The sequence below is a fragment of the Triturus cristatus genome, chromosome 7 (genome assembly GCF_964204655.1).
Source record: "Triturus cristatus chromosome 7, aTriCri1.1, whole genome shotgun sequence".
NCBI lineage: Eukaryota > Metazoa > Chordata > Amphibia > Caudata > Salamandridae > Triturus > Triturus cristatus.
In genome coordinates this window covers 1,622,401,883-1,622,428,293 of record NC_140590.1, presented here as the reverse complement: position 1 = coordinate 1,622,428,293, position 26,411 = coordinate 1,622,401,883, and the positions used below count along the sequence as shown (strand labels likewise).

Sequence of the window (26,411 nt, the reverse complement as noted above, 5' to 3'; positions counted from 1 at the left end):
CTTGGGGTCAGGCGCATCGGCTACTGAGAGGGGCTCATCTGGGACTCACCGCCGATTTGAGGGCGCCAAGTTGCCTCTCGGATCTCAGGCCCCCAGAAAGGGGGGGGGCGCCGTCCTCGGCTGGCACTCCGGCGTGGTGTCCGCTCCTATCCCCGGCCGCCGGAGAAGGTCCGCGTCCAACCCAAGATGGCCGGCTGCTCCCCTCGCGTCGTCCTGGAGCTGGCAGCGGGCGCGCGTTCGAGGATCAAGGCGGTCTCTATCTCCCCAAGACTGCGTTCCGGCACCTTCGCCTCCCTCGCGGGTGGTCTGCTGTGGGCGGAGGTCGGCGCCGGTTCCGAGGCATTCACCCAGGCCGTCTAGTCCCCCCGCTCAGGACGAACATCTGCCATCTTGCGGCCGGGAGCCACGGTCCAACACCCGCACCGCCGCCACTGTCCGTCTCCTCCGTGGCCACCAGGTAAGCGCACCAATGGACACAGGGCTGGTTCCGATGTCCAGTGCCGGTTTTGCTGCTTTGAGCAGCGCCTGGAAACGGGTAATTTGCGGGCCCGATCGCGGAGCCTCAGCAAACCACAACCGCCATTGTAGCCTGCTTGGCCACGCCCCCCGTGAGATCTTGGTCTGTTATGTGGCTGTCAGCCGCGGTGCGTCCATTGGGGCGCAGGGGCGGAGCCCCACTTACCGTCCGACACGCACGCAAATCAATCCCAGACCAGCAGCAGGCAATGCAATGATGCGTTGCGTCGGACATGAAGGGGGTGGGGCCGGGGGCGAGCACTGACACAGTTGACAGGCAGCGGCTCGCAATTTTATTGCGCATGCTCGAGTTTGTCTCACGACAAGCACGAGCATGCGCATTCGCTGCACTGTCTGCTACTGACTACTACTGAGAGGAGGGGGCCGAGAAGCCGAGGGTTGCCTCATGCAGCAGCCCCCCTCTCGGTATCCGGGCGAGCCCTATCCGTGGTCTTTCGCCAATCCAGGGCAGGCGCTGCTAATGCAGCGTCTCTGGATTGGCTGAGAGCCTGATACAGTCTCTCAGACCCGTGGCAGCCTACGAGTAACCGCTAATTGGGTGCCGCGCAACTATGGCCAATCACTGTGGCTTATGTCTGAACACAGTGACAGTGATTGGCCATGAGGTGCGCACTCCAGCAGTCGGTCGCGTCATCACGCACGCGGTGGTGCCACACTGTCTGTGTCTGCATAACCTTGTGGCGGCGGTGCGTACAGGAGTCAGGATCCGTCGTGTGACTGAGTGACTCGTGTGTCGTCACTGTCGTGGTGTGGTGACTGACAATTAACTCTTGTCACCTTGTGTACTCTACTGTTCCGGACTTGTCCATTGGTGGTGAGTACTAGTGCAGTGATGCCCCGGGTCTGCAATACTCTCGGATCTGCATAATGCCCGCTGCACTCTTGCCTTCCTGTCCCGTGTCTGTGAAAATCCATACGTCACTTTATTTTAATCAAGGGATGTGCCGTGCATTTCCCAACCGAGGCGAGGCGTGCACGGCTGCACTGAGTGCACCGGCGAAGACTGTTTCACCCAGGTTTATGCGCCGTGTATCATTTGCCACCCCCCCTCCCCCCCAAAAAAAAACCATGAATGGGAGGCTTTTCCAGAAGCTTATGTGGTGACTGCGCACTCCTCAAAGAAGGCAGACTGAGGTGGTGTGACATCTCCGTGCACACTGTCACCAGTACAAGAGAAGTGCGTGTGTGTGTGTGGGGGGGGGGGGGAGGGGGTGTTGTGGCGTTCAGATAATTAATAGGGGTTCACTGACTGCTTAGGCCAACCTCCGAGTCCCAGCATGTGCTAACAGGCCAGTTTCCAGGCTGGCTTGTTTATAATGAGATATAACGTCACGCGTGCCCCTCACCTTTCACACAAAATACTTCTTCTGTCCTTGAAATGCAGATTCAGAGAACTGGCGACATCCTGGTCTCGTGGTCACTGCACGCGTGACACTGTTCACTGCCTGCACGCGTGACACTCCGACCACTGCCTGCACGGGTAACACTGTTTACTGACTGCACGCTTGACACTCTTCACTGACTGCAGGGGTGACACCCTTCACTGTCTGCACGCTCGTCGCTCTTCACTGCCTGCACGGTGACAGTGCACTCTTCAATGACTACATACACGCGTGTCACTCTTCACTGCCTGCATGCGTTCACTGTCTGCACGCGTGTCACTCTTCACTGTCTGCAACTGACTCTGTTTACTACCTGCACGCTTGACACTTCACTGACTGCACGGGTGACACTTTTCACTGACTGCACGGGTGACACTCTTCACGCAGTGGCGGTGCGCAGAGGCGTCCGCCATTTTAGGGTTGGCAGTGGCACGGAATGGCGTTGTTGTCGCTGCACGGATCCCTGCGGCTTTCAAAAGTGAGATGCTGAATTTGCAGCCCGGGCCGTGCTCTTTATGAATATGACGTTCGGTTCGGAGAGAGCTTTGCTGGCCGGTACGAGTTATTGCTCTGGGTCCGAGGAAATGGGGTACAGCTGGCTGTGAGGCAGTTCCCTTGGGCTTCTCTACCTGGGCACTAAAACACAGTGCTAGCAAGTTGTCTAGTATCACGTGTGAAAACCTTTCTCATTGCTCGCTCATACTTTGTATTCTTAACTGTAGCCTGCATGAGATGGACACAGTATAAGGCGGGGGGGGGGGGGGGTTTACGAAGGTGGCAACTGTGCACGTAAATTATGCTCCGCTTCAGCTTGGATACCAAAATTAGCACGCCGATTTTCCTACTGTTCAGATTCTTTAGCTTACATTTTTCTGTAAGGCTGCGTCAAGGTGCAGTTTCTTGGGTGGGTTCAAGGCTCTGTTTTGTGTTATCTGTCAGTGACCAAGCTTTCTGTGGAAAAATAAACCCATGGTACTGCACACTTTTGTTTTTATGCAGATTTATATAGCGTGAACTCGACCCGAAGGTATTGGGGCGCTGTACATACGCACCGGTTACATTACACAAGGACACATTCAGGCACGGGGAGGTTAAGTGATTTGCCCAGAATCACAGGATGTGGACGCGAACCCGAGGCTCGAACCCTGGTTTCCAGCCCCAAAGTCGGCAATCAGACTACTAGCCTCAATTAGTTAAGCCCGGTGTTCTATTTGTTTCAGGCACAGAGGAATTTACTGACGCAAACACACTTACACAATACACTCGCTGCCTGGGTTCTGTAGATCCGCCTACACTGCTGGAGCGGAGACTGAATAGGTTCTTGCACATATTTACACTATTTCACAAGTTATGGTTCTCTGCTGCACTTCTTAATGTATTGATTAAAGGATAATTTGAATTTAAAATTGTGATCTATTATATTCCATAAAGATACTGAAAGCTAAAAATCATATCATTATTACATTTAAATGTAAGCAGATTCCAATGGATAATTTTAACGTAGCAGACTAAAAAAAGTCTGGTTTCCCCGAACATCAAACAAAATAAATATTTTAAGAACACTGTAGTTATTTTATGTTAACTTGAAGAACTGACGCTGGTAAAATTCATTGGGATTACTTGTATTTGAAAAGCAATGCTTGTCTAGTTACAGCACGTTATTTTTATTTTCAGCACCTTCTAAAGCTTGACAACCCTTACCAAATTTTTGGTCATATTTCCGGCGAAGAACAAGACCTCCTTTGCTGCTCTTTCACCCCGGCTACGACCCAGCAAACACCAGAGTTAAAGGTAAGGAAACTGATGCTATTTTTTTTTTAGATTGGAGTTAGAGGTATGTGTGTGTGTGGTCACTGTACATGGTGGTTGGGGTAGGCACACATTCTGAACATTGTACCCTCAGTGGATGGAATTTACTAACACCCTTAGCCCTGTGATTTGGGCAATAACGGTTGTTAACAGCACTATCTATCCCTTGCCTTGTTCAAAGCCCTCAAGCAGTGTCTGTTTCAGTGCCTTCAGCAACCACTATGGCACACAGAGGCAGCAGACAGTAAGGCTGTATTTTTAGCACTCATGTTGTGCAAAGGGGAGCTGTTGGAGATTTATTGCGATACTGCACAAGATATATGTATTTATACTGCAATTTTATATTATTGCACCGCACCTTATATGTTGTACTTTGATTATTGGCAGGTTTCTTTAATATATATTGGTAAGGCCAGCATCGTCATCATGAATACAGTACAAGAGCTGATTACAAGGTCATTCCAGGCACGGCCACTTCAAGAGAAAATAGATTTAAAGCAATTGGGACCTCATCGGCCTGACCTAAAACTACAGCAAACTTCCCAGGACAGAGGAAAAATGTCCACACGTACATTCTCAAACGCCTGGTACACAAAAGCTGATTGGCTTACAGGGTGCCCATTAAGAAATTCTCTGTTCTGCTTCCCCTGCTTGCTGTTTGGTGGTGAGTTTACTTGGACAAATCAAGGAGTAACAGACTTGAAGCATTTGTCTGAAAAAATAAAGAAGCATTCACGCACAAGAAAGCATATGGAAAACCTGACTAGACTGGGAATGTTGGGGGAAGATGCTCCGATTGAGCAGCAGATAAGTGATGCATACCGCAAAGCAATACAGAAACACAATGAAGCAGTTGATAGGAACAGACAGATTCTATCCAAAATAATTGATTGCATTCGTTTCTGTGGTGCTTTTGAACTGGCATTACGAGGTCATGATGAATCGGAAGGTTCCCCAAATCCTGGAATATTCAAAGGCCTTGTGGATTTAATAGCAAGCATAGACAAGGATATGGAAGCACATTTAGCACGTGCTACAGTCTTTAAGGGCACCTCTAAAACAATACAAAATGAACTTCTTGAGTGTATGCTCGAAATTATGAGAAGCCATATTGTGCAAGAATTGCAAAACACAGACTTTGTGGCTATTCAGGCTGATGACACCACTGATGTGGCCACTAAAACACAGTCCGTATTAGTGTTTCGATACATTGACAATGACAGACAAGTTGTGGAGAGGTTCTATGGTTTCACACATTTAAGAGACTCTAGTGCAGAAACCATTACTGCAGCTATACTGCGTCAACTGAGCTTAATTTTTCCAGAGCTGCCTCAAAAAAAAAAACTTATTGCGCAAAGCTATGATGGTGCGTCCGTAATGAGTGGAAGCCTTAGTGGAGTTCAGAAGAGAATTCGAGATGTGTACCCTAATGCTCATTATGTGCACTGTTACGCTCACCAACTTAATCTTATTATGCAACAGGCAGTATCAAAGATCACCGATACACGGATTTTCTTTCAGGATATAGGAGGCATGGCAGCATTCTTCTCGCGTTCCCCCAAAAGAACAGAAGCACTTCATGACATTGTAGACAAAAGCGTTCCAAGGGGATCCTCAACTCGTTGGAACTTTAACATCCGTACAGTCAACCTAATCTATGAACATAGAGAGGACCTTCTGAAATGTTTTGAAGCCATAGAAGCCAATGATGAGTTTGATTACAAAAGTCAGATTGAAGCCCATGGCTTTGGTAGAACACTACAAGACAGAGAGTTTCAGTTCTTACTGTATTTATTTCATGATATAATGGTAGCTGTCGACCTGTTATACAATCAGTTACAAGCACGAGAGATAGATACTGTCAAAGTGCAAGTATATACTACTATGTTTGTACAAAGCATAAGCAAAGTGAGAGATGGGGTTGACAATTTAGACAGCAAACTGCCAGAGAAATCTTTTTTCACAAACCGCAGGAAAAACATCACCACTCTGGTCCGAATTGCAAAGGAGATCTGTGACATTGTAATTGTGCAGGCACGAGAGCGTTTTTCTTTCACTAAACATTTGGTGAGTGCCACATTATTGCAAAGTCAACAGTTTGCCAAATATGATGAATCCTTCCCGGAGCGTGCTCTGAATGAGGCTGTGGGAGCTTATCCTATGCTCAATAAAGAAGAGCTGAGAACTGAGTTGACTGTACTGTACGGAATGCCTGTGTACCGGAAGGCCACAAGTGCCTTGTCTTTGCTGGCTTTAATACATAAACTTAATATGGAAAAGTCACTTGGAGAGACAGTGGCTTTACTTAAAATTGTCATAACCACTCCTATGACAACAGTCGAGGCAGAACGATGTTTTTCAGCCTTAAAGAGGATTAAGACATTCCTGAGAAACACCATGCTTGAGGAAAGACTCAATGCTTTGGCAATGCTCTCTGTAGAGAGCAAGCTAGTTCAGAAAATCCCGGACTTTAACACTAAAGTTATTGAAAAGTTTGCTGCTCTTAGAGAGAGACGTGCTGATTTCATTTACAAAAAGTAAACAATGTTGAATGCTGCTACTTTGCAACCAGTTTAGTTTGTTAAATAAAAAACATCTGTGAGTGAGGTACTCAGAAATGCATTGTATCTCGAAGTCTGTTATGAAGCTCTGTGGTTATACACTGAATAAGCAGCTACCTATGTTATATGACATCTCTTTATTAATGTTATAACTGCACTTTCACAATTGCTTTATTAACCTTCCTGCTTTCTCAAATTTGCTTGAAAAAGCACCATTTCTCTTCTCTTTTTTCAAAATTTTCTCGGGGGAGAACCCCCCCGAACCCTCCTTATAGGGGTTCGGGCTCGCTCGCTACGCTTGCTCGCAACGGTGAAGTATACCAATCATTTTACGCCCCACCACTTTAAAATGTCACCAGCCGCCCCTGGTGGCTGTGTTTATATTCCAGGTGCATATGTCTGTAATTAAGATATGTTTGTGCAACCTACACATACCCACAGAAGTGTGCTTCCATTGCAACAAAAAAGACACACACCTCTACCAAGGGAGACCTGTGAGCTAAATCAGTGAATGTTTTCTTTTTAATATTTAATTTACTTTCAAGAGTATAATGTTGAATATTTTCCCAATTAAGTTTGGATCTCATCTCCCCTCCAACTGCACCCGAAGGATTGCTCTATTGATGGGAAGGTCTCATCAATGGAAAGAGGAGCTGCATGCTTTGCCCTTGCTGCATAACTTAGTCAACTCTGCCACATAAGCGGGCCAACTCTGCCACATAATGTGGTCGACTCTGCCATTTAATTTGGTCAACTCTACCATATAATTTAGTCGACTCTGTTACATAATTTGGTCAACTGAACTACATAATTTAGTCAACTCTGCAACATAATTTGGTCTTCTGCTGCTGCATAACACAATTAGCCGTGCCCATCCACAACATATCTTAGAGAGCTGTTTTGCCTCCCAAGGTTGTTTCCAGCTAATGGGTTCCAGGGGTGTGGTAGAGAACTGGTCCTATCTCAAAGCCCCAGAAGACGTCGTCAAACAAAGCAGCATTCTAGATCTCTTACTCCAAGTGCCGCGGAGCTGGGTAAAGAGAGCTGTTCTTTTTCATCACTGGATGGCCGTTTTAAGAACTACCATCAATCTCATTAATCTCTTTTTCATTCTTTTCATTTTCCTTTTTTTTATGAGATGGCAAATCAAGTTTGAATATGCTTTCTCGTCTCAAGGCTTCCAGAGAAATGTGTAAGGGTTGAGACTTTACAGTAGGTCGCAAGTAGCGGCACATGATTCTTCAGCACTGAACTGAAGCAGGGGCTGTCTACAAGTCGGCGTGAGCTATAGCAAAAACATATGGCAAAAACATAAATACCCAATTACAAGGACCTGTCGTGAGGTATATTAATTCATGCTAAGTGCTATTTAGGTCTCCTGTGTCCAGCTTTCCACACACTGCCTGCCACCCATACTACTTATACTACCTACCTCTTCCATGTCCTTCTGCCCACAAATCTTTTATTTTAAGTAATATGACCACGGAAGGCCCGGATTCTATATTAAAAACACAGCTTTTGACTATACCATTTCCCGCTGAAAGGCAATATTGCTCTCCATGTGTTCCCATACCTGGCGTGTCACGCAGTTTGGTGCTCACTTTCTCTCCATATTAAAGAACAGTAGATGTTTCAGCACCCAAGCTAATATTCTGCATTCCTAAACACATATAAGGTCTCAAAGGCGAGACTGATGCATTGCAAATGCTTGTTTATATCATAGTTGCTACACCATAGTCTCTATACTCTGCACAATTGCAATTTGAAAGATTTTAATATTTCGGCGAACCAAGGATTTTTTTTCTTCTATATAGTTATATTCCAAGAAGTCATGTCGAGATTTTTGGTCTGCTGACAAAACAAAATGTGATGGAAATAATGTTTGAAGTAATCTAAACATGGTCATTACTTGGGCAGAATTCCAGTCCATGCCTTTTTACTCACTGTGTTACTACTATCAGGGACTAACCTTATGCATAACCGTCTTGGTTCTTCTTAGATAGGAAAAGTACAGCAAAGTCATCTCATGCCCCCCTCAATGGAAACACTAGCAACCCCAATTTGGTCTCATAGACCTCCTCAGTGAGCTGCAAATTGTGCCCTGTGGACCAGAGAACTGTGGAGCCCACACCTTGGCATCTTCATTGAACTTATGGAGTTTCAGTAGGAAGATGAAAAAGGCGAGGAGTAGAATGCTTGAATTAATTTTGGCTCCTGGTAATTAATGTAGTAGTATTTCAAGCTATCATTTCTTGCCTAATGCGCTACAAACCAGAAACAACCATACGCAAATCGCCTTGGCCCATCCATAGCAAAAATATAAGAAAATAGCTTGTGTTCCTTCATCCCATTTTTCTTCTGGTTTAGACAAGATAATGCTGTCCAGGTGCAACCCTAGAGGCCTGGCCTTCCTCCTGTGGGCCTTGCATTCACAGTCCAGCACTATAAGGCACAATAAATGTGCCAGTTAGTGAACTAGACTCGCAGAATCATTTATTTGCACTTTAACCCGTGCTTTTCAGTTATGCTGCAAACCTGGGGAAGACCCATATCCTTTGTATCCACAGTAGTTTTCAGTTCATGCCTGTTTATCACTTCCTTTAATAAAGTGCTTCCAGGGACATATAAGAAACCATAAATATTGTTAAGTAAATATCAAACTTTAAAGTGAGACCAATAGTCTACACTTCTCCATACTGGGTGTCAAAAGAGATGGTTTTAGTTTCAAAACAAAAGGCTACAACAGGATGCAAAATAAATATAGACATTCCAAATGGCATTTTCCCACTTATTCTTCTCAATGATTTCAGGTATAAACCAACACAGATACAGAAAATAATTCCATACCGCTTGAACCCTGATTCTGGAATTCAGCTGCAACCCTGGCATGTTTCTCCAGATCAATGAACATACAATAAAATGTACCAAGAACTCCAGGTGCCAAGAATGAACAACATACGTCAAAATAGAGCTGTGCCTGAACTTGAATGTGAAACAACCAGCAGCAAGGGTTAATAAGGGCACATAAAGATTAACTACAAAACCACCAGTGGGGTCAAACGCTTGTCAGCAGTAGAACCAAGGCTTCTTTATGATACCAGCCTACAAGTACAGTATGATCCAGTAGGGTTAATACTGCACTTCTAAGTGGCAGATGGTGAATACGGAGCCATACAAATGTGAATAACATCAAATGTTAAAAAGGAGCATGTACTGGAAATACAATATGTGGAAAGCAATGTAGGCATCAATCAGCATTGACCGGTGGACAACCTATTAAATTTAAAAGGAACACACAGAACAAAAAAATTAAACAAAAAACACAGCTTGGTGACAGTGGATAAATTGAACTCAGAGGGATGAACAAATAATGAATTATGTTGGGGTTTTAATACGAAATTTGTTATAATGGGGACTCTGGGGAGATACGCGTATTGGCATTAGACACAATAACCCATAGATAGAGGAAGAATATCATTCATAAACTTTGTTGAATGTCCCTTAGAACTGCAACAAGACTGTGCTGGGCATGTGAAAAGACACTAAAGATCAGACCGCAAGATGAATATTTTTGTAGACTGATATAAATGAAGCACCCACACCACTAACATCTGAAAATGAATGCTTAGTCTATATATGAGTGTGCACTACCGACTACAAATATAAGGTTTCACTTCCAGACAGAAATAAACCAATTGTGCATTCTCAAGACATAATTAATACTAACATCATAACATATAACTCAGTGTAGTGCTTGTATCACAGGTGAGGGCCTCTAAGTAAATTAGTGGCACCCTCATCACATCTGAATTAGGCATTGGGATATCCTCACATGACTAACCCTATTCTTTTTTCAGACTTCCAACATTCTCAACTGAGGGAGGGTCCAACTAAGTCAGAAAATATCATGTGTGGAGTGAAATAAGCTGTAATAAATGTACCTACTTCAGACATTACATTACATGTTTTCCTCCAGCACTTGAAGCAATCAGTCATGTTCGCTTGTATCAGACAGAGAAGTCTACAGCAACTGTCTGTGCATGGAGTCTAAACACTTTCTGAAGTATATACCAGTTACCCACCCAAAACCTAGATCTGTTTATCTGGAAAGGATGCCTAAGCCCCTTTACCTAGGGCAGATGTGGCCCAGAAGGGCTGCACATCAGCTCTGACAGTTCTGCCAACTGGCACCCTCCTCTATTAACCAACTCTCATGCCTTCCTAGCAGTCCTCAATTCCAGCTGTCATGCCAACTGCTTCACAGGTCTCCACTGAACATTCTAAATAGTCACACTGTGCCCTAGCATTCAGGCCAATCCGATGCAGATTACCGGCCTTTCACTCAGCTCATTAACATGACTCACCAACCTATGCCATCAGTCAAAATATCTCTGCGTATCGAAGAAACTACAGCTATATCTCGAAAGTATTTAACAACCAGGACCAATAGAACAGGAAAATCAAAGACATGTTCTTTTACTGATGCTTTCATGTATAATTCTTATGAACCAATTTTCGGTTTACTCTTTATTTTTCTCACTTTCTCTTATGCTCACTGCTCTCAATAGGCAACTTTAGTTCTCTATTGTCACAAATTCTGCCACAGCAACATTTATTTCACTCTTCCAATTTTATTGAACACTTATTTGTTTAGTATCCTATTATTGATCAGAAATGTATGTACGATTGGAAGCCTCGATTTCTCCATTATCAGTGTTGCTGTACTTTTATAAAATAATAAAGTCTTCAGAAATTAAAATATCTCTTACATACCAGAGTGCCACATTCAATCGTCCATGTTGTGCAACTGCAATGGAAGCATGGCCTCACACAGCAGGTGATGTATGTAGCTCAGTCATACAAATGTGCAGTACACTCACAAATCCCATGTTCAGTCAGGCAAGATAACAACTATGCCTTCTTTTGCAGTGATAATGCAGAAGGCTACGTATGCTTACTCAGCTTTACCTCAAAGTGTCGCTGGCCTAACCTATCCAGAGCCTTCAACCCTGCTTTGCCACAATTCAGACCTGAATGTCGATGGGTTATCTCATAATCAACCCAAATAAAAAACATACTTTAGTTACAGTGATAAGTAGTAGTACTTGCTGAGAGCGGGTAGCCTGGTTCAACAGTAAAAACCCTAAAGCCCCCCCCCCCACATCCTCCAGTGCTAAGATATTTGATTTCTACATGGAAACCAACTTCTCGTTCAAAGACCATGTCACTAAAAACTCTCCCTGCATACTTTCAGATCAGACTCACCCACAGAATCAAGCCCAACCTTTACAGGCCAGGTCGAAACCCTCGCCCTGTGTCACAATGACGAGGCAATGCTCAGATGATCGGATTGTCTGATTCCACCTTGGTGCTTTTGAAAACTTCCCTTCTCCACACATCCTCTGTGGGGACCAAGGGGAAATATCAACACATTTACTAACCCTGAAATGGATCCAATGGCTCCACTTCAGGTGTGTATCATGTTTAAAAAACACTGTGTGATCTACGAGCCATTCACACAAGTGGCAAGTAAACTGGACAGATCTGGCAGGCGACCAAGGCCCGCATTGCCAGACTTTAAATTCAAAAGACTCAAAGTGCTGTATACGGAGCCGAGACTTCTGTGCTTGCACCGCAAGACTGTGGAATAAGCCACCCTGCACTTCACGCTGCCCCCCCCCCCCCCCCCCCCCCCCATAACTGCTACAAGTCAAGAGGGCTTACTGGAATTATGCGGAAGTGGAAGACAACATTATAACATCATGCACTAGGCTTCACAAAACTGGACAAGATAAAGAAAATCATGTGGCTTCGTCCTGCACATTTCGTGTAGGAATTGTTTCAGTATTATGTCATTGTAAGACACATTGATACTTTCTGGGGACAGGAGTATCGGTTCAACATCCTCCCTCCCTTCCCCCCACCCCCACCCGTTTCCTGACACCTCTACATATGTCAAATTCCCCGGAGCTGTGCACCCACCCAATTTGTAATCAGCCACCTGGGCTGCGTCTACCTGTTGCTTAATAAGCGTTCCTCTGCTATTCTCAAGTCGAGTCCACAATATATAAATATCCACACAAAAATCTATATAAAAATGATAATTCCGGTTGACTGCATTTTAGGGAGCTATGCACTTTTTAAATGGAAGTTACTTTTTGTGCAGGGTATATTTTTTATTTGGGTTACGTTTTACCCGTAGGTAGCTCTTTTAAACGTTTGAATGTTTTGGAAGCAGGCTATCATATTGCTGCGATCCCCTCCGAAGCCTTGCTCCATCGCTTTCCTAACTTCTGTAACTTATCTTTTTTCTAAAGGCCGTTCAAAATAAATTAATTGAGAACTTTTCCAAAATGTGTGTATGAACGAGCGTAGATGGACTGTAATAATCGACCGGTGGTTCGTATACAAACGGACTTTGTGGCAGCAAATAAATGCAAGGTCCCTGCTCCTTCAAGCATTAAATGGAATGGTCTACTTCGACCCTTCTAACCCCTCCGCTGCAGACCCAAGACGCATTTCACTAACAACAGCCAGATTACATAGGGTTACATGTACTGTTGCAACCACCAGACCTCGTTCTATTGTAACATGACTGGATGGCGCACGCACTGCAATGGAAGACAGCACGGGGGAGGCATCTGTCCCCCATGCTCAAAGGCTGCAACTACGTCTCGTTCACTCAAGGAGATGAAAAGGACATTTCCTTTCCACGCAAGCAGTGGAGCCAACCCAGACTGCATTGTGCTCAGGAAGGCCACGTTCATCGACGGGCATGCTTTTGCGCTTATGTGGTCTACTGGGCTCAGAATGCAACACATGACTGCACCGATTGTGTCCAACAATAAGAAATTTAGGAAGAACTTCACCACGTTTAGCGGATATTGAGGGAATTGTTGCAATAAACAATCTGACTTTGATAAAAGATGCACTGAAGAAGCAAACATTACGTTTGCGCAATACTATGGCAACATACCCCGTTGGGAAGCAATAAATCAGGCAAACTACTGAGAATGAGAAAAGGAAGCTCCCAGGTAAGAGCGTTCCAAAATAGATGAACCGCAAACATACGTAGAGAACAGGTTGTAACAGCAGTTCCTTCTGAATTATGTAGGGACCTGTGTACAGGTGAAGTTAAACTCACCAGTGCAGCTTTACAGATTTAATAAAATAAGAAGCATTAAAACCCACTCTTAGACCTCTTCACTTTCGGCGCACAATAAGCGTTTAATGATATCAAAGACAATGTCAAGAGAAGTATGAAGAAAAGAAGGGACTCAGTCGCCAATGACCTTGAATGATCAATCAGATATTTAACAGTATATCCTTCTTCAGGCCGTTAACTTGATTTCTATTTTTTCTACTTGAACAAAAACCCAGACTGGCTAGTTACTAAAGCAGATGTAATCACTCCTCCTACCAAACGTAGATGGCTCTCCTACTAATCCTAAACGCATTGGTAAAGCCAGTTGATCTATGCTTTAAAAGGCAGGGCTATTGGCTTGTATATTATTGTTTCATAATCACAGGCTACTGTAGGTGCCGCACGTGCACTCATGGCCTACAATCGTGCAATAGGTTTTCTATTAAAGAAGATCCATTCCAAGACGGCCCTCAAGGTGCAAGCGTGCGTTGTGACGCATGTCATGATGAGTGCATGTTTATACGCCATGATACAATGTGGCCAAATTGAATTTACATTTCAACAGAAAGTTGAAGTCTAAAAAAAGTTTAAAAGCAAGTGTGAACAAAGTGCCAAAATGGAATCACGTGACACTTTGCAGCTGGCGAGGCCACGTAAAAAGCCTAAAGTAATGATAAATATATATATATTTTTAATTAATGCGGTCGAGGGGGGCAGGGAGCACCGAGGGAGTGTGTAATGAAAAGAGCGGGTGGGGGAGGCAGAGAAAAAAGCAGAGGGAGAGAGCAAGGAAACATATGCGCTCCCATGGAGTGCTGAATATTAAATGGAAAAAAAAAATCACCTTAAGCTTGCAGAAGAATACTACAACTTATTAAATAAAAATACTGAGACCGAATTGCTCCTTGCCTTGGCAAATACAAGAATGGGAGGTAAGCCATTGGATCAAGAGCAGACCACGCAGATGGACAACAAAGGGATCTCAGCCTGAGCAAGAGGTTTACCCAAAGCCCCCTCCGAGTGTACGTTATATACTTGTAAAAATAGGTCTGCCTACCGACAGCTAAGGCGGTCTGTAGGTGAAACCTATAACCTCCCACCCCTATTAGCATATAAACAAGCACTGTAAAATGTAAGCCAAATTGAAGATTAGATGCTATGTTCCTATTCTTCATAAAATCTGAATCCTAGGTCTCGTGAAAGGGAGAGTAGCAGTTGTCAAATCCTGCCTGTTTGCAAACATTCCTGCCTACAACAAGGCTTCTTTGCAATGGTGCTCAATGCTGAAAAGGACTTCTTGACAGGCTTTTAATCAAAAATGTACTTTCCTTGTACAGGCAGGTATGACAACTATCCCATCATCTATTTGTGTTAGTCTTACAGCCCTTTTCAGGATCAACCAGAACTAGTGCGGTTTTCCTCATTTAACCGGATCTTCAATTCCAGACTAAATGACCCAAAGTAATGAAGAATTCTCTTATTCTGATTATACGCTCAACCGCGACAAAAGGAACTTTTATAATTAAAGGTATATTGTATTAGAAGGAATATAACCATTCTTGGCTAAGTATGGAATCAAAGGTAAATAACGCGAGTCACAATAGACTTCACCAAAAGCATAGACTGTTCAAAAAGGATCAAAACCAAGAATACAAATAGAAAATATATTTTTAAAAATCAATGGCAGTCTCCACTTAAACTCTCTTGGTGGTTAGGCTATTCCCAATCATTTGGATGCTTACCCTAATAATCCTACAGCCTCGTTCCGAAATTACTTATCAGATTTGTGGTGGATAAAAAATTCAAATATCTGTGGATAAGTTCATACCTTTACCATCTTTTCTACATCACAAAGAATTATTTTTAAAAGTGCAGTAGTACTTCTTTTCATTTTTCAGTACTCTATAATACTGAGATGCGATCATTTAAGGTGACAAAATGCAAAAGAAGTGCACACGAAGACAAAGTATGTAAACAATACACTCAATGAGAAAAATACAAAACACTATTATGATCGATTTGAAAATGTCTAGATATATTACATCCATAAAACAAGACCATTCGCATTGTCAAGAGCAGGAGTTCCTTGACCTTCATCAGGACAAATAATACTTTTGTAACTACATTAAAAACAGGCCACCTCAACAGAATAAAGAAGTCATGTTGAGGAAAGTCGGCAATGATCTATCTACACAGCCAAGATACATAAAATTAGCTCTGCTGAACAAGTGAAACAGACAGAGATGCTCTCTGCACCTAATGATGCATGGTTCAATGTACGCTGTGTAAGCAAAGCCATAGAAGTAATGTGGCCCAAGCGGCATGTACAGACCGGCATGTCCAATCCCGGCAGCAGGGCGTACTACCTAATCCAAAGCAGTTTTGCTATGTTGCTTCACATAGCTAATAAATGCATGCTTGGAACTCTTTGCCAATCTTATCTTGAAAACCCAACACACAAAACACCAAATGTGAAACACATCATTGAAACACAAACAAATTAGGAAGTCTTACTTTTTGTCTTGTTTTTGAAGAGTTCCTGTCCTTTTTCTAGACTTGAAAGCATCGAAAAGAGGCTTAAATGAAGCACTGACATTGACTAATTCACACCTGAATGACAGTGCAACTCAGAAGATGATTGGTCCCTAAGCACCGGGCCAGAATGCTTAGCCGGCAAATACAAGAACCCAATGGACTTAACAGAAATTGAGCCCTCCACACTTCCTGAATGGGCCCCGACTAGGCTGACCACTTTATTCCAGGTCAATCGGTCCCGCTCTTATCTAAAAATCATTGTTTTCAGGTGTTTATCTGATTAATTCAATGGGAACAAAACAGGATTACAATACCCAGAATGCATTAGGTTATCACACATGATCAGGTCTGGAAATACTGTCCTTAATGATCTGGGGGGAGGTGGTCACCCTAGCCCTTAAGAACTCACAACCATATTCTACTTTTGACTCACCACAGTTTTTACCTCCTAGCCTAGATCAGACAAAACTTAGTTGGATAGTCAAACAGAAGCAGAAACAGGAAATTGAGTCACTAGCTGTCTGTAATCAATATGCACAAATCAACACTCAATCATCTATTGAGAACTTCCTTGACATCCATGACTTAACTTTAAAGTGCAAATGCCACATCATAGGTCTGACTGCAACCTGCTCTGGAGATTACAGTCGCCACTCCTGCTGATATAACACCTCACAAACATAAGATCATCTTAAGAAATAGGGAGAAGAGTTGATTAACAAGTTACTTACCTTCGGTAATGATATATCTGTAAGAAACATTAGTTAGTTAGATTCCTCACCTTAGAATATCCCCAGGCATCAGGCTGGATCCGGAAAGATTTTATCAGCAATACCCTTGTGCGTCGCTAGGCGTCGTCTGCGGGTCCGCGTCCGTTGTCGGCGTCGTGATCGCTGGGATGACGTCATCGGAGTACTTAGACGCCGCCCTCGCGCGCGGACGTCAGTTCTTGTACATAGCTTTCCGCGCCAGGAACGCAGAGCCATGCAAGAGACCGACACTGGTGCCAAAAATTCTAGGGCCCTGAAAGGGATGACCTTAACCCTAGATATCGGTTCGCAGAACGGGGAGGATGGGTGGGGCGGTGAGGAATCTAACTAACTAATATTTCTTACAGATATATCGTTACCAAAGGTAAGTACTTGTTCATCTGAAAGAAACACGTTAGATTCCTCACCTTAGAATATATACCCCAGCAATACCAACCCCGGTGGTGGGCCTGCGAACCAAGTTCACACCAGAAAGTCCTGGAGAACATAACGGCCAAAGAAGCCGTCTCTCCGGACTTGGCTGTCCAGGCAATAGTGTTTGGCAAATGTGTGCCGCGAGGCCCACGTTGCTGCCTGACAGATGTCCTGCAAGGGGACTCCCCAGCCCAGGGCAGTGGTCGCCGCTGTGGCCCGAGTGGAATGGGCCCTCAGTTCTACAGGAGGTTCCTTTTTAGCTAAGGAGTAACAGGCCTTGATACACAAAACGACCCACGAGAGATGGTTCGTTTGTGCACCGCCCGCCCCTTCTTAGCGCCCACATAGCCAACAAAGAGTTGGTCGTCCACCCGGAACTGTTTGGTGCGGTCCAGATAGAAAGACAGCGCCCTCTTTGGGTCCAGACGGTGGAGCCTCTCTTCCTCTTTCGAAGGATGCGGAGGCGGAAAGAAGGTGGGCAGAGTAACAGACTGTCCGATGTGAAAGGCAGTTACAACTTTAGGGGGAAAGGAAGGACGAGTCCTGAGAACAACTTTGTCCGGATGGACAGAAAGAAAAGGAGGCTTAGAAGAGAGAGCCTGGAGCTCACTCACCCGTCTAGCAGAGGTGATGGCAACCAGGAAATCAGTCTTAAGAGTGAGAAGGCGAAGGAGACAATTATGAAGTGGTTCAAAGGGAGCACACATCAGAAAGGTCAAAACAAGGTTCAAATCCCACTGAGGCATTATGAAAGGGACAGGAGGAAACGTGTGAGTAATGCCTTTTAAGAATCTATTTACAACAGGGGATTTGAAAAGAGAAGGCTGATCAGGAAGCCGTAAGAAAGCAGAAATAGCTGAAAGATAACCCTTGAGTGTGCCCAGAGCAGAGCCCTGCTGGGCCAAGGAAAGAAGAAAGAGGAGAACCTCAGAAAGAGGGGTGGAAAGGGGATTCACAGCCTTTGCTGTGCACCATGCCACAAATTTGTTCCACCTGCAGGCGTATACCGATTTTGTGGAGGGACGCCTGGCTGCCAGAATAACATTACAGACTTCAGGAGGCAAGTCAAATGGCATTAACTGCCGCCGCTCAATCTCCACACATGGAGGTGGAGGCTGGACAGGTTCGGGTGAAGGACCGTCCCCTGCTGCTGCGACAGAAGGTCCTCCTGAAGAGGCAGTCGTATCGGGGGATCGATCGACAGACTGAGTAGCTCGGGATACCAGTATCTTCGTGCCCAATCCGGAGCCACCAAGATGACTTGGGCCCAGTCGCGCCTGATCTTCTTCAGCACTCTGGGCAGAAGGGGTATAGGCGGAAAGGCGTACAACAGACCGCAACTCCACTCGCGACGAAAGGCGTCCCAGAGCGAGTGCTGCCTTGGAAACTCCAATGCACAGAACTGCTGACATTGCGCGTTCTCTTCGGTGGCAAATAGATCTAACCAAGGCTCTCCCCATTGCCGAAAGAGGCCTTGCGCAACGTCCGAGTTTAGACGCCATTCGTGATCCATCATGCACCGGCGGCTGAGTTCGTCTGCCCTGGCGTTCAGAGAGCACGCCAGATGTTGAACCACCAGGGTGATGCCCTGATGTTCCAGCCATGTCCAGAGGCGCAGAGCCTCCTGACAAAGGGTCCACGACCCCACCCCGCCTTGTTTGTTGCAATACCACATGGTGGTGGTGTTGTCCGTGAACACCTGCACTACACTTCCCCGGACAGAGGGAAGGAATGCCTTCAGTGCAAGTCGGATCGCCCTCAGCTCCAGAAGGTTGATATGGAGCCGGGCCTCCGCCGAAGACCAGAGTCCTCTGATCTCCGCCTCTCCCATGTGGCCCCCCATCCCAGGAGGGACGCACCAGTCACTACCACGTGCTCCGGTTGGGGTAGGGAGAGGGATCTGCCACTGACCCAATCGCGGTCCGTGAGCCACCACTGCAACTGTCTCGCAGTGCCCTCCGAGATCAGGACGTGGTCGGACAGGTTGCCCCGATGCTAGGCCCACTGAAACTTCAGTTCCCACAGCAGAGCCCACATTCGTCATCTGGCGTGATGCACCAACAGGATGCAGGAGGCCATCAGACCCAGAAGCCGCAACACCAACCTGACCGAAGCCCGGGATAGAGGCCGAAAGATGGGAATCAGAGCCTGAATATCCTGGACCCGCTGTTCCAGAGGATAGGCCCGGAACTGCGCCGAGTCCAGAACCGCTCCGATGAAGCGGAGCTTCTGGGAGGGACTCAGGTGCGACTTCAGCACATTGATGGAGAACCCCAGCAAATGCAAGAGGTCGGCCGTAGTCTGGAGGTGGGAGACGACTGCCTGGGAAGAGTCCGCCTTCAACAACCAGTCGTCTAGATAGGGGAAGACTGGAACCCCTAATCTGCGCAGATGAGCTGCGACCACTGCCATCACTTTCGTGAACACCCGAGGGGCACTGGTGAGGCCGAAGGGGAGCACGGTAAACTGAAAATGCTCTTGGCCCACCGTGAACCGCAGGTAACGCCGGTGGGCCGGCAGGACGGGGATGTGGAAATAAGCGTCCTGCAAGTCCAACGCTACCATCCAGTCTCCAGGGTCTAGGGCAGCCAGAACCCGAGCTAAGGTGAGCATCTTGAACTTCTCCTTCCAGAGGAAGGCGTTGACGCTCCTGAGGTCCAAGATAGGGCCCCCTTTGCCCTTCTTGGGAACCAGGAAGTAGTGGGAATAACAACCACGACCTACTTCTGGACCAGGAACGCACTCGATGGCCCCCTTGGCCAAGAGGGCCATAACTTCCTCCTACAGAAGTTGCAAGTGATCCTCCGAAATTCGGTGGCACTGCGGTGGCATGGCTGGAGGGGTCACCTCGAAGGGGAGGGAGTAGCCCTTTCGGACGATTTGCAGCCCCCACCTGTCCGATGTGATGGTGCGCCAGTGGAGCAGGTGATGGTGAACTCTGCCTCCCACTGGCGTGAAATGGGCCTGAAAGCTCGGACTAGGAGGGCTTTGAGGCGGATGCTGCTGGGGTAGATGTGGACGGACCAGCACGTTGTCCCCCTGTACCGCCTCGGCGGAATCCACGTCCGCGTGGAGGTTGGTTCCGCGGCCTGTGGCTAGTCGGACGTGAGGGGCGCCCCTTCCTTGGCCACGAAAGGGACGAAAAGCGGAAGTTTGCGGGCGCGGGGCCGAAAGGCCCAAGGACTTGGCCGTAGCCCTGGAGTCCCTAAAGCGCTTCAGCGGACTATCTGCTTTGTCGCCAAAAAGGCGACTGCCATCGGTTGAAGCACTTCGGTGAGGAGGTTCGTCCTCATGGCCACAGCAGGCAGTTCTAGCCCAAGGCTTCGGCCGCCTTGCGCAGCACCACAGAAAATGCAGCACCCTCCTCTGAAGCCACGGTCGGAGGAGAGATAAAGCCAGTGTCAGGGGAGGTGTCAAGACCACTGGCATCCCCCAGCTCGTCTGCCCAGTCCTGAGATAACTGGCCCTGCTGGGCCAGAGGCTCCTCAGACCCCTCCCAGTCGTCACCGTCATCCGATTCCTGGTATACAGGTGAAATGATCGGAGCCGGGCGGAAGATTAAATTGCCACCCATCGGCGTCGGGTGCGGCGCCGGACGGTGCCGCTCCGACGCCGGGTCCGGACCGGGACTAAACTGGGGAACGGCGTCGTCAGGGGGCGGCGCTGGGGGTGGCACTGGAGGAGTCAGCGCCAGCCGAGGGGTCGTGAAGTCGACCGGCGCCGACTGGGACCCAGGCCTGGATCCCCCGGGGACCTGCGGCGTCGGGACCGGAGTCGACTGGCGCCGGGGCCGGAGCCGCCGGCTCGCTAGGCCTCCCAGTCGAGCCTGCGGGGCCCAAAGGCACGCCAGCAGGTGTCGACGGCGGAGCCAGGTTCCTACGCCGGAGTCGCATCAGTCCCAGGGACCGGAGGGTATGGGGACGGACGAGACCCCTGCGGCTCCGTCGGAGCCGCGCGGGTGGTGCTAGCCGAACCCTCAGCCGAGTCGTGTGACCGGCGAGAGGAGTCAGAAGAGCGATGTCGCTTCTTCGACTTCTTGCTGTGCTTCGACTTACCTGATTTCGAACACTTGGACCCCGACGAGCGGTGGTGGCTGCGGCTCCGCGACCGGTCCCTCGACCGGGACCTTGAGCGGCGTGGAGCCAACTGCCAGTCGAGGCACGATTCGGCGTTGTGGTCGGTTCCAAGGCAATAGAGGCACCGGCGGTGGTAGTCCATGACCGACATCGGTCGGTGACAGGAGTCACAAGCCTTAAAGCCAGGCATCCCTACCGGCACCAGAGTCGATGTCGACAAGAATAGAACCAAAAGAGTTCAAAAAAGTTTAGTCAAAAAGTGACTAAAAGGGTATGCTCTTCCCGGATCGGCGCTTACTGGCGCGGAAAAAAGAAGAACTGACTACAGCGCGCGAGGGCGGCGTCCAAGTACTCCGACGACGTCATACCGGTGATCACGACGCCGACGACGGACACGGAGCCGCAGACGACGCCTAGCGACGCGCAAGGGTATTGCTGACGAAAAGTCTTTCCGGATCCAGCCTGGGCATATTCTAAGGTGAGGAATCTAACTAACGTGTTTCTTTCAGCTATGCAATTAAAAACATGTGGGCTGGTATGCACTGAATTACAGACACAGTAGGCAGTTATTCTCAATAGGCCACCCACAATTATCAATAGTTAGTTATTCATTCTGGCCATGATAGATGAGAGTTCCAAGACATGAGGCGTTCCTTTATTTAATCTTTACCCTCAAATTAAGGCTACAAATACAGGCAAAACGTGTAATGGCAACAGGCCACTTCAATTTAAGAGTAGGCAGATTCAGCAACAATCCAGCTTTATAAATGATGGATCTAGTCATAGGTTCTATGCACAACACTGAAATAGCAAAATTTGAGATACACCTGCAACTATGGTTGAAGAATGGTCTCAATCCACTACACACTGTGAAATATACCAAAGGATCATGCAAATCAGATCAGACAGTTCAAAATCGTGGATAAGTAAGAATTTTGAATGCCCTTCATGAAAGTTTAGAGGAACCTGGCATTAAACAGAAATTAGAAATGGGCAATTAGAAAGGGAAGACGTCGTAAAACACTTTACTGTAGCATCTCAACTACATTAAAGAACAAGTTACTTACCTTAGGTAATGCTCTTTGAGGTAAAGTCTACATGTAGCTGCAGATTTCTCAACTTTTGAATATTCCTGATGTGTCAGACTGGATCTGAAAACTTTTCCTTAGTACTTCTATGTGCTAGACAGTGGCAACGTGCGGCTCCGCACTGACACCGTTCTGCTCTGGAAGCAACAGGCGCGGTCTATATAGGCGCCACCCCTGCATGCTGACATCAGTTGCTTTCAAGACTTTCCAGACTCCCAGACGCAGAGCCCCAAAAACAAACTGATAGACCAGTGCACAAATTCCTAAACTTGGGGTCTTATTAATGAGTAAAGTACAATCACAGCACGGGGAGGATGGGAGGGTCAGTGAGGAGTCTGTGGCTAGATAGTCTCTCTACCTAGAGGGTGAGGCCGACCATAGAAGGGCGGCAGGGTGATGGTTTGACTGGAGTGGTACGGGGTCACAACTTTTGGCAGAAAGGAGGCTCTAGTTCGGAAAACTAGCTTATTGGAGAAGAAGGTGATGTATAGTGAATGAACACAGAGCCTGCAGCTCAATCACACACCGTGCAGAGGTGATGGCAATCAGGAACACCATGTAGGAGGTGAGAAGCAGCAAAGGGGAGCTGTGGAGCGGCTCGTTTGAAGTAAACATTAAATAAGTAAGGGCAAGTTGGAGGTCCTATTGGGGCATCACGAACTGAGAAGAGGGAAACAGGTTGTAGGCCTTTCAAAAATCGCACCATAACTAATGATTTAAACAAAGAGGTGTGATCAGGCAATCATATGAAGGGCAAGAGAACTGAATGATAACCCTTAACGGCGCCCAGAGCAAGGCCTTGCTGGATGAGAGACAGAACAAATAATAAAACAGAGTTTAGCCTGGAGGGCGTCAACTTGGAAAGTGCCACACCAGACCATACACTTGTTCCAACCACAGGGGTATACAGTGTGAGAAGTTGGCCTGATATATGATGTCACTAGTTCTAGTGTACACCTTGTATCAGTCCAAACAACCCTTATGGTGATTGGTTGTAAAGTCAACCTTATAGACCAGCTATCCTAGTGGTAGCATGGACAAGAGCAGTCTTAGGCTAAATTCTGTATGGCATGTGAAGCCAGCTGTTATACCATTTGCAACCCCTTGAATACCAAATGAAAGGACACCACAACAGATATATTATAAAAATATAATGTATTTATTCTAGTCAAAATACCCTCAGCACTCTTTATGAGATTCGAGGTAAGTACAGCACAGTCTTATTTAAGCATACATAAGTCACACAGGTAAGTAATACAGTTAGGCCCTAGGGGCCACGCAAACCATATACTAAGTAAGTGGTAAAAGAACCACTGTCACGAACACAGGTTAGGCCTAGGCCATCGCTGGGGCTACACTATCCTATCAGTTGCTAGGCAGTGGGAGGCCCACTGGATTCGGGTGCAGAGTGGAAACACTCACGTGTAATGCGTTAAAGTCGATAGAAATAGTAATTTAGAAATTAAGAGTTTTAGGACACTTCGGAAGGAACTAGGAGTTAGAGACGTGGAAACTAGACACTAGGATAGTCAATACCCTTGTGAGCACCGGAGTACTCAAGTTACCTAGCCCACGGGCTGCGGGTGCATAGGTGTGAACTTGCGTCGGGTTTCGTCATCGACTCCTATGGATGCCTGAAGAAAGATGCTGACAGGCAGTCAGTGAAGAGTGTCCGGTGGATTCCAAGGATGGAATCAAGAAGGAGGATACCTGCAAGCAGAGGGGACAGAGTCTAGGTCACCAGCCAGGAGCCGGGAAGGAACCAGGCGATGTGGTGAAGATGCAGGTGAAGAGGTGAAGCTTGTCGCAGCAGCCACGGGTACCAGGAGGCGTCGAGGACGACCAGAACCAGGAGGCGAGCTGTCCCACGAGGGCTCTTGCTGTCGGCGGCGTCGATGTTGAGTTGGGACACAACAAGCCTTGGCAAGCGCAACCCACTCAGAATAAAGGATTCGCTTCTGATGCAGACCAGGAAGTCCTGAGGTGCTTCTCTTTCACAGGGAAGCAAGGGCCAGTCTGGAGAAGCGTAACCAGCGGTGGAAAGTTAAAGGTTCGTCGTCACAAAGGCTACTAGCCAACGGGCAAGCAACCGGACAGACGCGTCGAGCAGGAAAATGCAGAAGGGCCCCACGCAGAACTCGTGGAGTGTGGAGCGCTGATCTTCGGTGCAGATGGTGCTCGGGTTGGGGCTTCTCAATCCCCAGAGCACAACTTCGAGGATGCCTCAGAAGCTGCGCTGGAAGCAAGTAGCCAATTTTCCCAGGTAGCCGGTCCCACGTCTCTCGTCGCCTCCACGGATCTCAGCTTTGCTGTGGATGTGGATCAGGGTCGGAGAAGTCTGGAAGTCAAGGCGCTGGTCGGGCTCTGCAGTCGGTTCCTCGTAGAACGTTGAACAAAGCAAACGGCAGGTCGCGTGATGGTGCCTGTTTGCACTGGGTGGCCACTCCTTGGCCACAAGGGAGATTCTTCAGTCTTCTTCCGTGGTCGAATGTCGAAGGTCCAGAGTTTCTGTTCAAGTTTTAGTTATCAGGATAATCCAAAGTCCTAGGGACTCAGCTCCCACTCTTATACTAATCTGGGGGGCTGGGTTACCTGCTAGGTCCCTCCCATGGGTGGGACCAGGGAGGGGGGTGGTTGCACCCCCTTCCCTTTGTCCAGTTTCGCGCCAGGACTGGGGCTGGAGTGCCCCAGCACCGGTTTGAACTGGACTATGCATGGGACACCTTGTGTGCCCCAGGCAGTGTCTCGTTTCATTCATCCCTCCCTGCCCCAATACATCAAGTCCTGTCTAGGGTGGTGCTAGCACCTCCCACGGCAGGAAACCTATTGTCCAAGCCTCCCTCGCTGGAAGGACTTCCAGCAGCAGGAGGTCAGACTTGTGTCTGTGGCAGCAGCATCCATTTTGTGATGCTGGGGCTCTGGTTAACTTTAACCGGGTAGTAGGTCTTCAACATGTCTTCTCCCTCTAGAAGGGAGGATTACTATCCTCATCGCCAGAAATGGTTTGGGGGTAGTATTCTAAAGTGTTAGACACTTTACACGACATGTTTTGATAAAGCCAAACCATAGTTACCATAACCGCGAGTATTATAAGGCACTTTAAGAGTATATGGTAGGCGATATCATAGAACAGCTATAAGGACATGGTTCCGAAAGCTGCAGACAGGCTCAGCTCATGCTAGAGCACCATCTCACATGTTACCAAGCACTCTGCCTTCAGGATTGTTAAGGCCTGCCATAGGAGTGACTGATAGGTTACCCATCTGTCTATATATAATGTAGGTATAGGAATACTACACCTAAGCAAAGGGTGATTACACGACCTTGCCCCAGCTGAGTGATCAGCCAGTTGTGTCATAATGGAAGGCCAGCCAGGGGTGGCATAATACATGCTGCAGCCCCTGGTAGGCCTAGGGTACACCTATGCCCTGGGTACCTAAGGTACATTGTACAGGGCCCTAGAAGGTGATCCTTACCAATTGGGTTATGTACCTAAAGTACATAGTATGATTTTAGAGAGAGAACAGCTGGGCTGTGGGTCTGATTAGCAGGCCCACAGCCACATCTAAGTCCAAAACCAGTGAAGCAAAAGCAAAAAGTGGGGGTGAACATAGAAAGCAGACCCTACTCTCCTACATACAGTTTTCGGGGAGGGATGCCTGTCTGCCAAGATGACGTCAACCACCTCTGGAAAAAGATGTTTAGCTGTTGCCGCTCAATCTCCATGTATGAAGATTGGGGTTGTGAAGGCCCGGGTGCAGAAATCTGCCCTGTTGGTGTGAGAACAGGTCCTCCTGGAGGGGCATCCTGATCGGAGGACATATGCTCAAGCCCAGGAGTTGTGGATACTATAATAACAAATTTTCCGTGCCCTATCCGGAGCCACCAGGAAGACTTGGGCACGGTAGGTCCTGATCTTCTTGAGAACTCAGGCAGAAGTGGTATTGGCAAAAAGTCATACAGGAGTCCAGAGTTTCACTCAAAGCAAAACATGTCTCAGAGCGAGAGACGTCTTGGAAACTCCAACGAGCAGAAGTGCTGACATTGCGCGTTCTCGGTTGTGGTGAATGGATCTAGCCAAGGTTCTCCTCATTC

At 47.2% G+C, this 26,411-nt stretch overlaps 2 protein-coding genes across 3 annotated transcripts in view; one reads left to right on the top strand and one right to left on the bottom strand.

The window, feature by feature from the left end:
- Positions 1-26,411, bottom strand: part of SNPH (syntaphilin) — a 193,352-nt gene that overhangs the window by 86,082 nt on the left and 80,859 nt on the right. The window lies entirely within an intron of this gene.
- Positions 3,598-16,082, top strand: LOC146812546 (zinc finger MYM-type protein 1-like). The gene is made up of 3 exons (XM_085620384.1): positions 3,598-3,710; positions 4,116-5,259; positions 15,988-16,082. Exons 2-3 carry the CDS (start codon positions 4,155-4,157, stop codon positions 16,080-16,082), a joined length of 1,200 nt encoding a protein of 399 aa, XP_085476510.1. The 5' UTR covers positions 3,598-3,710; positions 4,116-4,154.